The sequence below is a fragment of the Molothrus ater genome, chromosome 1 (assembly GCF_012460135.2).
Source record: "Molothrus ater isolate BHLD 08-10-18 breed brown headed cowbird chromosome 1, BPBGC_Mater_1.1, whole genome shotgun sequence".
In the NCBI taxonomy this organism is placed as follows: Eukaryota; Metazoa; Chordata; class Aves; order Passeriformes; family Icteridae; genus Molothrus; species Molothrus ater.
The window spans coordinates 135,778,398-135,796,079 of record NC_050478.2 but is presented as its reverse complement, the minus strand read 5'-3'; the positions used below and the strand labels follow the sequence as shown (position 1 = coordinate 135,796,079).

The 17,682-nt window shown below is 43.1% G+C and overlaps 1 protein-coding gene across 1 annotated transcript in view; it reads right to left on the bottom strand.

Annotated features, from left to right (window-relative positions):
- The window catches only part of ENPP2 (ectonucleotide pyrophosphatase/phosphodiesterase 2), a 72,426-nt gene extending 59,628 nt beyond the window's left edge, over window positions 1-12,798 (bottom strand). Inside the window, 2 exon segments of the mRNA XM_036406365.1 lie at window positions 12,582-12,708; window positions 12,710-12,798. Coding sequence (XP_036262258.1) covers window positions 12,582-12,708; window positions 12,710-12,798 — 216 coding nt within the window.
- Between the last annotated feature and the right edge of the window lie 4,884 nt (window positions 12,799-17,682).

Genomic DNA, 17,682 nt, shown 5'->3' with positions numbered 1-17,682 from the left:
AGCAATTCAGTGGAAGTTTTAAGGCTTAAATGAAACACTTTAAAAAGGAATTTTAACAAGATCATCAGAATATGTAATGCCTCTTCCTCACTTTTTGTGTATAAAAATTGTCCTTTGGCTTTTCAGGCTTGTATGATTACAAGCCTGGTTGTTTAACACGGGTTGCAAAGCTTACAAGGAGGCACCAGATGGCGCCTCACAGGAGAGGTTCGTGCTGTTCCATTTCCAGTTACAAACATTCACAGAGTCGCAGAAACATTTAGGTTGGAAAAAAGCATTAAGATCAGAGTCCAAACCCATGTCCACCACTAAACCACGTCCTTAAGTGCCACACCTAAACGTCTTTTAAATACCTCCAGGGATAGTGACTCCACCAGCTTCCCTAGGCAGTTTGACAACAATTTCTGTGAAGAAATTTTTCCTAATATCCAGTCTAAACCTCCCTTGCTACAACCCGAGGCCATTTTGTCTCATCCTGTTACGTTTGCTTGGAAGAAGAGAACAAACTCCACCTGGCTGCAGCCTCCTCTCAGGCAGCTGTAAATAGTGATAAGGTCTTCCCTGAGACTCCTTTTCTTCAGGCTAAACAGCTCCAGCTCCCTCAGTTTCTCCTCATCATGTGCTCCAAACCCTCCTCCAGCTCTGTTTCCCTCCTCTGGACATGCTCCAGCTCCTCAATGTCCTTTTTAAAGTGAGTGGCTCCAAAGCGAACCCAGGATTCAAGGTGCAGCCTCCCCAGTGCCAGGTCACTGCCCTGCTGGCCACACTGTTTCTGATCCAGGCCAGGGTGCCGTTGGCTGCCTTGGCCACCTGGGCACACACTGGCTCATGTTCAGCCACTGCTGATGAGCTCTCCCAGCTCCTTTTCTGCTGGGCAACAAACTGACTGAGGGTGCCCTCAACTCCCTTGTCCAGGTCATCATTAAAGATATTAAACATAACTGACCCCACTACTGAGCCTTGGAGACTGGACACCAACTGGATTTAACTCCATAGAGTTAATATAAGCAAAGCAGTACTTACAGTCTTACATAAACTCATTTTTCTTTTGCAGTTTTTCTAATGAGAAAAGGAATGCAGAGAAATCAAGTATGCTGGCTGAGTCAGAGGTTGGGGATGGAGTGGACTGCAATAAAATGAGCCTTTTTAGCTACTTGTGTCAACTTTGCACTGGATGCTGGATGTATGGGGTGACTGGGGGACCAGGTGAAAGCCTCCAGTAGGGTTGACAGCAACATGAAAGACAGAAAGGTGAAGGACTTCTTTATTGTGCCTCAGAACTCTCATCCTCCTAAACACAGCATCCACGTATAGTCGTGGCCAAGAAAAACAGTCAGTTGAGTGCACAAAATGGCAATTTCAAGGAACAAAATCTTTGGACAAACCATAGAAATTCAAGTTGTATCCACATCAGTTGTACTCAGGTATAAGTGCTGGGAAACCAAATGAACTTCCAACAGTCAGAGTGACCATGGGAAGAGTTGAGTACCTTGCTGAAGACACCCTGAGTCTTAACAAAGTCAGAGAGGCACAATATATCAAATAGAGCTGATTCCTGTGTATAAAGAACTTTAAACCACGTTTTAATTACAGACTCAGAGAATGGTTAAAGTTGGAAGGGACCACTGGAGGTCATCTAGTCCAACCTCCCCAATCAAACAGGATTCCCTAGGGCAGACTTCTAAGGATGGTGAATATATCCAGAGAAGGAGACTCCACAGCCGCTCTGAGCAGCTTGTTCCAGCTTGCTCCAGTCACTCTCACAGTAAATAAGTTCTTCCTCACATTCAGATGGAACTTCCGAAGGCACAGGACTGACTGCTGAGGAGCTATGCCCTCTGCTACCCCATGAGCCTGGGGAGACCCACAAACCAGGCTGTGCTCACATGAAAGTACACCCTCCTCACCGCAGTTTCTCAAAACACCACCAGTCTTCAATTATCTGTCTGCTCATCACTGCCCCGAGGGGAATGGTATGCAAATCATAGTGCCTGGTGCCCTGGAGGGCTGTGCTGAGGATGACTTTCTTGGCCAAAAAGACCCATAAAGCAGTGCCAGACCCTCAGGGACAATCATGGACAAATTAAAGTCTTCAAAATTGCAGTTTGCTGCAGCCCAGCCCCTGAAGCACCAAGTGCCTTAGGCACATATAGGCCCATCAGCATTTCTGAGCATTCTATATAATGCCTGCAGGGTTCATAGGGCTGGAGGGAGAGCACTCAGATACAGCCAAAACTCACTGAGTACCACCAGCACAGCACGTTGCACCCCTCCTCACCTCACCTCACCCTCATGTAAGTGTCCTGCTCAAAACACAGGGACAGTGAGTTCATGCCTGGCTGAATCTGGGTTCTGCCTAGCCAGAGACAGAAGAGGAACCACTGGCCAGAGGAGGACCTGAGTCCCTGTCTCTGCTTTACTTATGTAAATTGTTTGTATACTCACTGGGATGACTGAAATGCTGGTGAGCAGGCTGGTGAGATAAAGGAGGACATAATGCAGTAGAGAAATAAATTTTCTCACACCCCAGATCAGATACAACAGCTTCAGTGGTTCAGTGAGGGTTGTGGATTTGGTGACAGCACTGCAGCTCCAGAAGCTGCCTGTGGAGAGGTCTCAGCCCAAGTGCCCCCTCCACACACAATCACCATTTGTGGTGGCACAAGCAGAACAAGGTTTATATGCCAGGTTATGTCTTTTAGCAGGAGAGCTAGGTCAGCTGGAAAGAGAAGAGGAGTTTTCTGTGACCTGGAGAAAGCATTGGGTACTTGTCTCTCTCCCAGCAGTACCACAGCTAATACACCACCCACTGCAAGGCAGGGTATTTCACCTCTCACTGAGAGCCACACACGACAGTAGCAGCGTTAACAGCAGTTCCATATCTGTGCCTTCCTCATCTTTAAAGAAACTAACATATGCCCAATTCAGTTTCTGGACAATAACACTATTATGAAGCAGCTCAAGCACTTCACTAAAATGCACTTAGAATTGTATTTCTTAAGATAGTCATATATAAAAATTCTAGCAACTGCAGAATAAAAGCTGTTCAGTGATGAAAAATCTTCAGGGAGAATATGAAGGAGTGAAACATGGAGCCACAGGGCCCATATGTGTTTTTAGCACAGCCCATAAAAGCTGTGTATTCAAGTCCTCACTCTTGTTTTCCAGTGCTTGCTATGGGTGTCACAGGTGCCCATTAACAGCTTTACATCGGTCTTTTTCAAAGAGCTGTAGATTTCAGTGGTGTGAAATCCACCCACCTACCCCCCAGACAGCAGTCTGGAGCTTTCAAGGGCCTGGCATGGTACCTTGCATATGCCACACACAATTGTTGTTAATTTATTTGAATTTTACAAGTGATACAACCTATTACATCCCACAAAAACCATAGGCTCTTTAAAATAATGAATTAAAGCTAAATGAGGAAAAAATCCAACCAAAACAAAAACAAACAGTGAAAAAAGCTAAACAGATACCAAAAAAAACCCCACAAGGATGGGAAAGCTACTTAAAGATGTAAAAAAGCAGGTTTTCTAGACTTCAAATAATCTTTCCAGTTTCTTTTTCTAATTTCTATGTACATCCTTTACCATTTTCAAACCTTTCTCAGTAGAATACTAGCTTTGAATCTCCTGGGTATATAAAACTTCTTGTGAGGACTTCTACAATAACCCTGTAACATATCTCTCTGACTCTGATTACATTTACCCTCAGCTCAAACTCCATTTTGGCACATTTTCAAGGTCAAGGTTTGGATATGATTAAAAATTTCCAAGTGCTAGTCTCTCCCCTACAAGTAAAATGTGGATATAATTAATACTGTTTACTTTGTTTTCTTTGCAAACAAGAGTTTCTGTTTGTTTGAAATACTTTTTTTCATGTTTTCAGCACTTGGATCAAAAAAGAAATATTTTAATTAATAGCTTTCTACTAGTTAATAAAAAAAAACCCTGATATTTTCAAAACAGCAGAATCCTATTTGATTTCAGTTTAAAGAGATATGTCACTAGGAATATTGTTCTTGACTTGCTTGCAGCTGAGACTTTTTTTGCAGCATCAGGACTTCAGAAAGATCAAAGTGGGGTCAGGCTGGAAACAGAGGATTCCCACACAAATGGAGACATGCCTTCAGATGGGCACATTTTCCTCCTGGTTCTATGCATAAGAGGCATCTGAGGCTGAAGAATTGGCTGCTGTTATGGTGATGTGTGTTTCCACCTAAAGCTTTTTTTTGGCATGGAAAATAAATGCATGAACATAGAACAGACCTTGGCAGTGCTGCAGTTAAGACAATAATAATTAAAAAAAAAAAAAAGAAAAAAGAAAAAAAAGCTGTGGGCCTTCTGGGGCTTGAACCTACTCCACATGAGCATCAGCCTGACTCAAGCAAATCTATTTTATTTGCATAAGAACTGCAGGTCTACACCACTAAATGCAATCAGTCCAACATAAAGAGAAGGAAATCCTGAAGAAATTAGGACAGCTGATGAAGAAGAGGTGTCCTCTTAAAGAGAAAAACAATTATTAAATGCTGCCTAAACAGCCTGATCTGATTCACTGGCCACATGAATATTTATGTGGCAGAAGATACAACAGGAACTGTCCAGGCTTTTGTTCATGGAAAATTGCATAAAATGGGGACACAGCTAACATGTTAATAAACTTAATCCCATCTGCAGCCCTTTTTTGGATGTACTCATTTATTTATCTCATTTATCTCATAGTTGAAAGACACATCTTTTAAAGCTTCCCTATCTGTTGAGAGGGGTGAGATATTTCCACACCTTGGAAATAACTGTCCTTTCTGGCCTTTTCCTTCAGAATAGAAATAAACACAGCAAATAGAATCCAGATACCTAATGTCTACCACCAGGCCTAGCAGACTGGCAAATCCTTGCTGTCTCTTCCATCCTCTCACCCCAACCATTTCTAGAGATACACCGCAAATCAAAACAGGTTAAAAACCTCCCTTCCTTTGACAGGTTTTACAGTTGGATGAGTTTCCTGCCCTGGTCCTCAGCCCTGGCAGCAGTGAGACACAGTGAGCTGCAAAACTGCTGCTACTGCTGCCAGTAAGTGAGGAGCATCCGTGGGCAGGGGAGTGGGGAGGGGGCAGGGACGAGCTCTGCTGTCCCCCATTCCCTCTGCTCCCAGGGGAGCGCTGTCACCTCAGCATTCACTAAACACCCTGCATTTCTTACTAGGCATCTGCTGCTGCCCGCTGTAATGGCAAAGCACAAAAGGGTAAAACAATCACATCTGGCTTCTGGGTCATTTCGGACAGATGGGCCACTTTCCAAGCATCACAAATTTTCCTAAGTTGAAACATGTCACCGCAAGTTCAGTTGAAGGTCACATTTTTTTTTTCTGATTTCAGCTGAGTGCAAAGATGACAAATGTAAGTACAAAGGGAAAAACATCCTGTTGGAACAGTACTCCCTGTTTTCTATGGGTGAGAAAAGTATAGGCAACATTTCAACAACTAAACAATGTGATCCATTGCTGAATGATTCTTTTAAAAACCCATATCATAATGTGTAATTGAAAAAATGTCAAAGTCTGCAGGAATGCAATATAAAAATAATGAAGAAAAATGCTAGTAATCAAAAATATGCTACTCTGCATTGGTTTGCATAAGGATTATCAGGGGGTTTTAGGCAAATACTTTTTTCACTTTCTCAGCATAAAACTTTGGAAAGGAGTAAAGTATTTTTTCTAACGGATTAAACAAATAAACTGCAGGGAAACTCAGGTCACTTAAATATTAATAGATTTCTTCATTATTTTAAAGCAAATAATCTTACTGAGTTAAGCTTTGTTTAACTCATATTTTGGCTTTTTATTTAGCAAAACAAAACTTTCAGAAAGACACAATTCATTGGTTTAGTGATTGCTGACTGCTGTAGACCAACAGCAGCTCTGCTCTGCTCAACCTTCAGAGAAGGCTCCCCGCCCTGGTAAATGTCCTTTTCACAGCAGACAAGACTGAAACCAGCTTAAAATTATAGTTGTTGAAGATTTCCATGGTAGAGACAGATGTTCCTGGGCATCCACAGAGAGCCTGCAAAACTATTTTATTTATTATTTTTTCACTGTCCATGGCTAACCCTTCTCCAAGACACTGAAACCAAACAACTTTGATGGCAACACCATCAAAGTGTTCTAAACCATGTAAAAAAGACTTGAGTAAACTACTCCTGTGGTGAAGAAAGCAGGGACATCTCCTTCACCAGCTGCAGGGAGGGCCTCCAGTGCCTGCTGTCCCTGCTCAGATGTGCAAGCTCAACATTTCAGTCTTTTGGGAGAGGAGGAATACTATTATTAAATCACCTTTAAAACAAACAAACAAAAAATCCCAATACACTTTGGGCAAAGAAGCCAGGATGGATGATGGAAAGAGGCAAGGAGCAGCAATATGTTCAGGTGACAGCTGAAATCATCAGAGGAGGAGCACCCCTACCCCTGTGTTAACTGAGTTCCCCTTGCACTGATACAGAGCAGAAGCACAAACTGCCTCTCTGGCAGCTTAAGCTGTAAAAGTTGGTTTGAAAATGGGTATGGGACTATAACCTCATGTTCATACTCCTGCTTGCTGGGAGTCTAAGCCTGCTGAAGCATCTGCTTGATTCTGCAGATAATCCCAGCATAGTTTTGGAAGGTACTGAAGTAAAAATAAAGCAACACTAGGAAAAGTTTTGTTGCTTCCTACTCTGATGCATTATGAGTAAATCAAATAAGGCAAACTCCAAACTCCATTGTGTAAGTGCAGGTGGAAGTACAGTCAGACTGCAGGACAGAAGGCACAGGGGAAAGGCACAGGAAACTTTTGGAGAAGTGGCAGATTCAACACACAAACCAGGCTCAATGTTGCCAACAGCAACTGCTAGGACAGCACAGTAAATGAAGGGTACCCAATAACCCACGACTGTCACAGCCAGCTCCTGCCATCTGTGGGGAATGCTGGGCTGGCTTGGCAGGGCAATTGGAGGGCAGAAAAAAACATCTTAGTGTTGAGGGTGAAAGGAGATGAAATATATTAGGAGAACAGAGTTTTGGAGACTCCAAAAGGGAATCTCCTTCTTGTTCCTGCTCTTGTGAGGATTGGAAGGAGGAAAACATCCTTGTGATCTCTGCCCTGTTGCTAATGCTCTTTCAGTTGTACTCTACTGCACAAGTCCATTATATTTTAGAGAATGTCAAAGCAGTGGAGTGTCTTTAGGTGCACTGAATTTATGTAGTCAAGCACAAATGGCCTGGGCCAGTGCTTTTGGACTTGCAGCCAGCTGAGGCTGGGACCCTTCAGGTTGTTTCCTGTAAGCAGAGACTTAGATTCTCTGGTACAATCCTGTCATTTACAAGGAATATACAAAGAAATACTGTTCCCCTGAGCAGGAAAAGGAATCCTGTTATTCTGGAGATCCCAAAAGCACTTAAGGGCTTCTTACATTTCTTCCAGATGAAGGGTCATCAACTCCAAGGGAAATTCACCCCATCTTGCAGCATGCCCTCTCTCCAAGCTGGAGGGGTGACCTTTCCTGGGGTTTGCCTACTGTCTTCACTGCCATTTTAGCTGCTCAGCCTCAGCATGGAAAGAAATAAAAACAGGAATTTATGGGTGATGGCAACTTAATTATTTACAAAATATTGTTTCATCAGTACATTTTCTCTTACCCCATAATTACCATATTTTCATCCCCTGGATATCCAGTTTATAGACATGTTTATGTTCATGTTCATGTTTATGGATGTTGATGATTGTCCCAGCCAAAAATAATTGTGGGTGTGCAAAGAGCCTTTGAAGAATGCCTGAAACGACTGAGGAAGCCGACTGAGGAAGTGTCACCTGGTGCAGGTACCAGATTGCAGCCACAAACTCATACTCCTCTTTCTCCAAAGATGGCTGAACCAATCAATATTTTCTCTTTATACAGCCTGTAAAGTCTTTAAGTATTGCACTGACCATCCTTCAGTGGTCCTGATACAGATGAGTGCCAGTTCCCACCATCCCACTCACACCTGAGACCAAGGCTGACACACCAAACCGTGGGCTGGTGCAGCTGGAGGGGCACTCAACTGTTACAGTCCTTGCAGTTGCAATCACAGTTTCCCTGTCCCCTTTGGTAGCTCCAACATTTAATTTGGTGCAGGGCTGGTCCCCCTTTGCTGCTGCCACAACACAGGTTCCTCACCACCATCCTGTTGCAGCTCCAAAAACCCTTGTTCTATTCTCCCTTTCTCCTGTCACTGGCCAGAAAAGGTCTTCAAGCTGTGACATTCATCAACAGCACCAGGGACATAAAGCTAATGCTACTTAAAATATTTTTCAGCAGGGTAAGATACACAGCAATAGGCTCAAATCCACAAATGTCCTGTGGATAGCAAATCCTATCTGGAATTCACTTCAGTGTCTTTGCCGTTTTTACTGCTATTTGTCATGGGTGCTGGTGCATCCTGCTGCACCAAAATCTCCTGCCTCAAGGACTAAATTAGACAATCTGGGGCAATTCTGCAGACCCCAGTTGCTGTAGTCAACTAATTGAAAATTCAGGGTGTGGGATGAGGTGTCCCTGGGCCGTATTCCTACCCTCTGCTTTGTTATGCTGTTTGCAAAACAGGTGAGGAAAGTGTTCCAATCCTGTCCCAGGTTTGCACAGGGCTCTCTGTAAAACTCTATAAAACATCAGGGAGTGATTCCCTGATGGATGTGTCTGGGAACCAGTGGGCTGGTGCTGGCTGAGTGCATGTGTGGCCTGGCAGCCTCAGCAGCTCATCCTGCCATGTCCCAGCAGCCACCTCCACTGCCACATGTGCCAATATAGAGCTTGAAACTTGGCATAGATCAAGAAGCCTGCATGAACAAAGCATTATTACCCAGGACAATCCATATATCCCAAGTTCTTTGAGCACCACAGGTATGAGAGGCAGGGCCTCAGCTGAACACGCCATTTACAGCAAGCAGCAGGGAACAGAAATCTGTGAAGGGAATAAAATGTGATATTTCAGTGAGGGGGATGGGAGGTGGGTGCTGTGGAAGGGAGGACTTCAGGAACAACCCTGGCCATGTCCCAACAGTGGTGCTTCTGCAGATTTCTACATCAGATGACATGGGAAGAAAAACTTAGGTTATGGACAAGGATGGTGAAGAGCCAAGTGACAGCAAAGCCCAGAGAGGTCTTCAAAACTAGAAGGCTTTCAGGTTAAAGTCTTTAACTAACCTAAAAAATACATGGAAACAGAACAACAGAGGGTGAGAATGCAGAAACATGTGCAGTAGTGCATTATGTGGAGAGGCTGGGGCTGCCATGGAGCAGACACAGCCTGTCCCACCACAGGCCGGGCTCAGGCCCTCACCAGCCCCTCACGAGGCCAAGATGGCGGCGCCTCGGGAAGAACAAAAGAGAAGGGGGTAAAAAGCGCTGTGCAGGTAGTGCTGAGTGAGAGGAAAGTAAGAGAAACAGCTCTGCAGGCACCAAGGTCACTGAGGAAGGAGGGGAGGAGGCGCTCCAGACCAGAGCAGGGATTCCCCTGCAGCCATCAGAAAATACCTTAGAGAAGCAGGTTTGTCCTGATGACCCTGGCCCATGGAAAGGCCCCAGAGCAGGGCAGGGAGATGTGTGAGCAGGAGGGAGCAGCAGAGGAGGGCTCTTGTGGACTGGTCATCCCCCCAGTGCTGCCTGGGATGGTGGGGAGAGGTGGAGGAACCAGGAATGAACCACTGGGAAAAGGGGAAAGAAAGGTGCTGTTTCAATTTTTTAATTTGCTTCCCACCTTAATCTATTTTAGATGGCAACAAATTGAATTCATTTTTACCAAGTTGAGTCTGTTTTGCCCAAGACACTAACTGGGTAAGTGATCTCCCTGTCTTTATCTCAGTCCACGTGCTTTTTCCATCCTATTTTCTCCCCCTGCCCTGTTGAGGAGGGGGAATGAGAGAGGGCATCTGGCAGCCGGACAAGGCCAACCCAAAACAGCTTCCTAGTAAAAAAACTCTACAATAAATGACAAAGTTAGATAAACAAAGGGGAAAGCTTTTGGACAAGACTTCTGAGTTACTTCAGAAGAAAAACAGTATGGAAGGAGGGCATGAAGCCCCACAAAGAAATGAAAAGAAAACGGCTGGCTAAGGGCTGGAGAAGAGCAGGTGTCTGGACACAATCTCCCAGTCATGGATGCAATCCAGCTGCAATAGGAGAAAAGTTCTGTCTGGCTTAGGGCAAGAGGACAGAAGCTGAGCATACCTGCTATTATCTTGTATTTTTAATCTCTTTTTATCCAATTTTTCACATACAGCACTATCCACTAGAACTTCTAAACAATTCATTACTTCAGTGTTGTGAAACATGAAGCCTTCTAAGACAAAAGACCATTTACCATGAATCTCATGGAATTTAAACAACTGTACACAATAGGAAAATATTTCACCAAAAGTGATAGAGCCAATATGTATTTATTTCTATATTTATGGGGTTTTTTGTGTACCAAGGCAACAGTTCTCTTTTATTCTAACTATGTGGAGCACACAGAGTTTCCTGGGTTTTGAGACAAAGAAAGCCTGTGAGATCATTTGGTCTGGCTCCCTACAAACACAGTTGTCATCTCTCCCGGTGGTGAGCACAGGGGAGGGTGCATCCCAGCTGGGCTGGTGTGGGTGGCACGGGGAGACCTGTGCTGGGAGGCTCAAAACCCCTCATCCAGCAAGGTGTGGCATAGGTCAAGGATGCTGTCAGATTTGTAAGCACCTGAAAAACAGTTTGTGTTACTGGTGTGTCAGCAATATGAGGTTTGATGTGTTTCCATAAGTGGTCCATTAATCTGGGGAAGTGCCATAAATGGGCACAAATAGCGCACGGGCATTTGGACGAGCTGCTGCTAGCCCCAGCACTGCCAGGAGCAGTCTCATGCACCACTTCATTCATCTCTCACAAATATTCATTACCTCCACTTCCAGTTCACCTAATGTCAAAGGATTCATTTGGCATCCATTGGTAAAGGCTGCAGTGCAGGCACCGCTATGAACAGCTCCAGCTTCCAAGAATGAAGCTAACATATCTTCAGCTGTCTGGCATTCAAACTCAGCTGGCATCTTTGATGAATAATTGGAAACCTCCTTGCCACAGTGACATTAAACTTATAGTTTAACCTTCATATTACAACCTCTGAAATAAGCTAAGATTTTGTAGAATAAATATTACTACACAAATGGAGCACTATTTTGTTTTCTTAACATCTTATACAGGCCAGCCTCCTAGGAGGAAACATTTCCCCGCCTTGCGCTTCATGAGAAGCTCTTAATCTACAAATGTTTCTATCTGTCCCTAAACAGGTACAACAGGTCTTCTGTGGGCAGCCAATCTTAGCGGCACAGTCACCTTGGCTTTTTTTTAGGCACAGACACCCCCCCCGGTATCTCTCCCTATCCACCTTTTTTTTTTGCTTTTTTTTAGGCACAGCCACTGCTCTCTGCCAGCTCCTACCCACCTCCCCACAGGTCCAGTGGGGAGCTGGAGCATTCCTGTGAACTTCAGGTAGAACCGACACCCTTGAAATGCCCTAATTCCCTGTTTTGTTTTTCATGGACAAGTCAGTGTCCCAATTCCACTTGCAGAGTTTCCATCACAGATGTGGTGGCAATAAGGAACAGTGTGCACAGCACTGACACATGCTGACAGGAAGCTTGCATAGACCAACAGAAATTAGAAGCAAATCACAATCAAAATGTAAGCAAATCAGAAGCAAATAACCTTGAAAGAAGGACCCAAGACTAATCCTTCAAAATCAGAATAATCAAAATCATAATGAGTCCATTATGAGTAGAAGAACTATGAGGCATGCAGTGTTTCATTGCTCCTTATCCAATTTGTCTCTCTAATCAGCACTTTACAGTTGTGGCACAGGGAGTTATGGGAAAAAAATACAGATACCTGAAGTGTTACTACCCTGCTTAAAGGAATCCATATAGTTCCCCTGGAGAAAAAGGCTTAAGGAGAGGTACCCATACAGGAACTTTGTTGAGAAAGATTGCCTTCACGACCAGAACTTTACCAGTGAAGCTCCAGACACTGGAAATTTTAATATAAATCAAAAGCCAAGTGATGTAGGAGTTCTAAACTCATATTTATGTACTTGCATAATATTAATACTGTAGGAGGCAAATATAAACAAAACACAAGATACTTTGCTCATGTCTGTGCTGGATGCCAATTTTGATATTGCTATAAGGTAAGAATATATAAGAATATATATGAAAAGCAGTTTATATTAAATAGGTTAAGAGAGGAGATCTCTTCAGGAGGCAAAACAAGCTATACAAGCTTGTTGTGGTTTCCAAAATACATTTTCTTCTCTGTGCATTAAATAATATTTTCTCTTTTATTATGAACCAGGGGACTTTCAACATCACCCCTGAATGCATTTTGGAAGGATTCCTACTTGCCAAATCCCAATCCGAGTTACATTCTGCAAAACCACATTCATGCTACTTCATTAGCTGACTTTGCTTGTAATGATATTTATTTAAGGCTACTTTGGCAAGCCAGGAAAACACGCAGGGCCGAAGGGGAGTGCAGATGCTCCTACCGTACCAGCGGGTCTTTTCTCTCCATGTCAGAAGCTCGGCGTGGAAGCTGCGCTCGGCGCTGGCTCCGGAGCGGCTCCGGCAGACGCGCGGGGCCCGGAGTGTCCCGGGGAGGTCGCGGCTGCCCCGGGCCAGGCCGGCTCCGGGGGTGCCCCGCGCCCCGGCCCCGCTGCGGCGGGGCTGAAGTCAGGGTGCCAGCTGCCCCGGCAGGACAATGGCTCCATTGGGAGATAGCTGGGGGACAAAGGCGCTGCTTTCAGGAATGATTTTATATGCGTACATGTGACCTTTGCCTGAAATGGTTCTTTGGAAAGTGTCCTTGTCCTGAAGCTCTGCTTTCAAATGCAGAACTCTCGGGCTCTTGCTTAATCTGTCCTTCTTTTTTCCTATTTTATTTTGTGCCACGGATGCCTCAGAAGAGGTCATGTGCAGATAACAAGGTGGTGCTGAGCTTTTTCTCATCATTTAATAGAGCTATTCAGCAACGGATAAGATTCCTTTCTTCACTTTGCAAAGTCCTTCACCAGGATCTGCTACCTGGAGCTCCTTTTCTGCTTTTAGAAATTTAACTATAGAGTACCCCAAAAGCAGAACACCCCAATTTCCAATCCCATGCCTTGAGCCAGCCTCCACTGACTAGCACTTCCAAACACATCCAAGCTCAGGCCACCTTTGCTAGAGTACATATAATTTTAAATTTGTGCATCCAGATAACAACAACAGGGCCTTGGGTTTTTAATGTATTGGAGTGGCTTTTATTAAATCAAATTTATTAAATTTTATTAAATAAATTTATTGTGAATAAATGTATTTAAAAATTGTTTAATTTAACTATGATTTTTAAGTATTTTGAAGGCTTCTTACTTGAATGGGTATGAAATAGTGGCTGTCAATACACAGTATGCATGAAGTCCAACTATCGTGCCAGCTGGGCTGGAGGTGTAGGCATGAAGACAGAATTTATCACCTTTACCTTGGGATATGGCAGTGAATGCTGCAGGTGAAGTGATGGGCCCTCAGAGTGATTATTTATCAGGTTACAGGGAAAGTAAATAGCACTGTGACTCTCAGGTTAGCCAAATTTTCCTTTATAGGACCTTGATTTTTGCTGTTTATTGCTCTGACAAATTTATATTTGCACTGATATTTTGTGCTGAAAGGAGTTGGGAGTTTTTAATCTATTTTTAGTTTGCAGCAAAATACACTGAACATTTTTGAGATTAAAACAAAGAATGTGTTCTTTTCTATACAAATGTTAACCAAAATTATCTGTCCTGTCCATAAACAGATCTCAGGCTTACATACCCTGGAGCAACAGACCAGATTTTGGGGACCAGGGAAGAATGGCCTTTGTCAAATGAATACATTCATTCATTGCTACCAAATTCCATACAAATTTTGTCAAGTTAACAGATCTTTAAGAGATTTATGTGTATGCTGAGCACTGTGTGCAACTTGCTCACACTCAATGGTTGAGCTCTCTGGAGAGCATCTTCTCTGGGTGACTTTGAGGCCCTCACTTACCATGGGTCACAATAGAAATTTGTGAATTAAAACAGCAGGTTTATTTCAAAGGAAAGGAGTTTTAAAAGGTGCTCACAGTCCCAGCCAGGTCCAGGAGTGTGGTCATGGCTCTCTTTCATACACCACTCCCTCAGCACAGTTGCACACACAGCCTGCCTCTCTCCATAAAAAGTGTGGTGTTGAGCATGCTGGGAAAGCAAATTTCTTGTGCTGAAATAAATTTCAGCCCACCCCCCAAAAAACTCCAAACCCCACTGTGAATTCTCCCCAACTATCCTCCCTGTTCCCTACAGCCCCTTCCTTCAACATAAGTCTTTCAAGAGAGGGAACATTGAGAAGGAGGATAAAAATCAAAGCTTTGAGGAGCTATTGCATAGGTCCTGTCATAAATAAAACAGGGTGTCTGTTGGAAAGACAGCACAGAGCACCTGATAATGCACAGAGAACACAGAAACAGACGGATTTCAAGTTTTTGAGGAATATTAAAATTTCAAAGAATTTTAGATACAAATCCAGTTAGAGTACTACAAGTAATGAATGCAAGGAAATTAACATATACATATATTCTGCAATATCTAAACACAAAATATCTGAGCAAAGGGAGCAAAAAAGTACCAGAGAAGAAGAAACAAACTAGCAAATACACAGATCTCCTCCTCATACATAGCAGGCTGTTCCCAACACTGTGCTCCCTATACTTGCTTGAATTCCATGGGAAAAAAGATGCATCTCACTTGCCTTAGAAGCTAATGTGCAGCCTGCCATGCCATTGACAGCCTTTTAACCCCATGTCACTTAAATATAGTTTTCCTTTTTTTTTCTTTGACTTTAGATTATCACCTTTCATTATTTGTTACACCATGAAAACGAATCTATTCTACAGCAGAGGGGCTTAAACTTACTGTTACAAGTGTTCTGTTAAATAAAGACATGTCTACATTATAAACTAAATTATTTCTCCACATTGACAGAGTTAATATATACCTGTATTTGGAGACAAGCACAAGCTTCCCTACTTGGTCTCAATTCAGCATGGCTTGCAGGAACTGGCAAGATTTAGCATTTCCCAATATATTCATTGCACTCTAAAGATATTTTGGTCAATCTTGACATCAGTTTAACACCACAACATTCTCGGTCATACAGCTACTCACTTTTGAGTCATACTCAATTAAAATAAATCTTAGGCAACTCTCACTCTGTATAAACACATTCAGGCTATTTAGCAAAACAGATGCTGCTGTCCCTCGGTGTCATGGGGAGCAGTGGGTATTGCTTTAGGTTCTGCTTCCTCAGGATTAACTACCTCAGTTCAAGCAGGAGCAGTGACCTGGGGCAGAGGGACACACACTGATGGAAGCGGAAGCCATTGCCTGTCCTGAAGGGCTTTGAGAATGGATTTCTACCCAAACCCACATAATTTTGAAATGTATATGTATAAGGAGTTATTTAGCATCCCTAAAAGGCGATCTGTGCAGTGCCACCACCACTCTTTTACAGGCTGTGGCCATCACTTCATTTTCACAGAATCATAGAATGGTTTAGGTCAGAAGGGACTTTAAAACTCACCTAATGAGAAATTCCTTCCTAATATCCAATCTGCACCTGCCCTCTTTCAGTTTGAAGCCATTTCTCCTTGCCCTATCACTACATGCCCTTGTGATAATATCAAAGAGCCTCTCCCTGCAGCATACCCTCAGTGAGCTGTGATCAGAGACATTGGATCTGCTTTCTGGACTTGGCTTTAGGCAGCAGCAAGGCACAAGTTGCTTAGATCAGGGCAGGGCTGCACTTGCACAGGTATAGCTACAAGTAAAACATTTCAGACACCAAGGTCCTATTTTGATCATGCAAAACATCCAAAGTAATGAAAACAGAAGTGGTAACTTCCCCGGTACACTGGGTTCGGATATCAGTATTCAGGAATATGATTTTACAACAAATGCATTGAGGAGAGTACTCACTATAAGGGGCATAGGCTCATGCTTTCATGTGTAGCTAAGGTTTAATGAAATGGATAAAAAATATTAATGAATTATTTTTCAATATTCAGAACACATAGGAGAAAAGATTGTGCAAGCTCAGCTTTAAAGCAGCTGTTCTCCTCAGAATCAGAAATCTGAACATCTCTTGATCTCATGCAATCAGAGGGAGTAGCTATATAATTAAATCAGGCCACACATTGAGCAACTATATATGGATATATATGGAGCTAACATTAAGATCCTATTTTTAAAAGCTGTGTTTACAGATAAGCCAGACAGAAACAAAGACCTTTTAAACATAACTTCTTTTAATCTCTGCACTTACTGCACTCATTTTAAACAGTATTAATGCAAATAAATTCATCAGAAAATTATATTGGCAGCTTGATATGCCATGGGTATTACAGCACTAAAATCAACCATAAAAACCAGTGCTTCAAAAAATTTGCACTGCAGATAGTCATGAATAAAAGAAGATTGTGACTTACAAGAAATATACAACCCCTCCTCCTGTTAATCTGTTCCATATTTGATCACTGAGCTTGCGTTGCAGTTGAAAAATATCCCGGGGGACTACTTAGTGTGCTGCCTAATCCAGCCATCCACCCCCTGCAAAGCACAACCTCATGCGATTTTGTTTCATTATGAGTTTCTCTGCAGCTCCAATGACCCGGCTCAGTTTCACCTCCAGCAAGCAGATCTGAGCATGAAGAAATAGCTTATGTGGCCAGAACTATACAGAAATATGTAATCCTGTACCAGCATAATAGTGTGAGCTGAGCTAATGGAAAAAACATACTTTGTCCAGTTACCTTCTAGGCATGGCTGGAGTTACTCCCTCTGCAATCTGAATGGATTATGTGGTCTTGTATCTCTGACTTTGCTTTGGCATATTTTCTTGTTCTTAACCCTTCATTTGCAGTACTACAGCTACATAAAAGCTTTGTTCAAACTCCAAAGCTTTACCACTTCTGTTAAACAATGTTTCTCCTGCCATTAAATGTTTTTTATTTCCAGTAGACTTTGCCCACAGTGGGAATGTTACAGTATCCTTTATCCTCAGTTAAAACAAAAACATGTCTTCCCTCTGAAAAGTCATCAGACCCAGAGCTTCTAAAAATCATCTGTCAAAATATTAATCCTCTTGTCCTGGGCTCTGTTAACCACAGTATACCAAGCCACAAGCAGTTATAAAATATCACAGCTTTACAAACCTGCACCAGCAGGATCCACCTCTGTGAGGGTGTCTGCCATGGGGAATTTAGAATGGAAAAGAAATGGCCATAAACTGTAGCCAGGGATAAATATGTATGAGGAGAAAAAGTTTGGATGTGTGAAGAATCATAAAGATTGTAAACTAAGGCTTAGTTCTCCCTGATCAACATGAGAAGACTCTGCATGGGCTGCAGCTCTCCTCTGAGAGAGTGAGCTAGAACTAGCTGAGATAGCTCACAGCTTTATCACTTTGGCCATCATGCAGGGCACTCCAAGCCCTGGATAAGGCCAGCAAAGAGCCACAGGGAAGAACAGAGCATTAGCAGCATCAGCCAAGATCCTGTTCCCTGGCTTGAGGGCTGACACCATGGCTCCTTATCTACC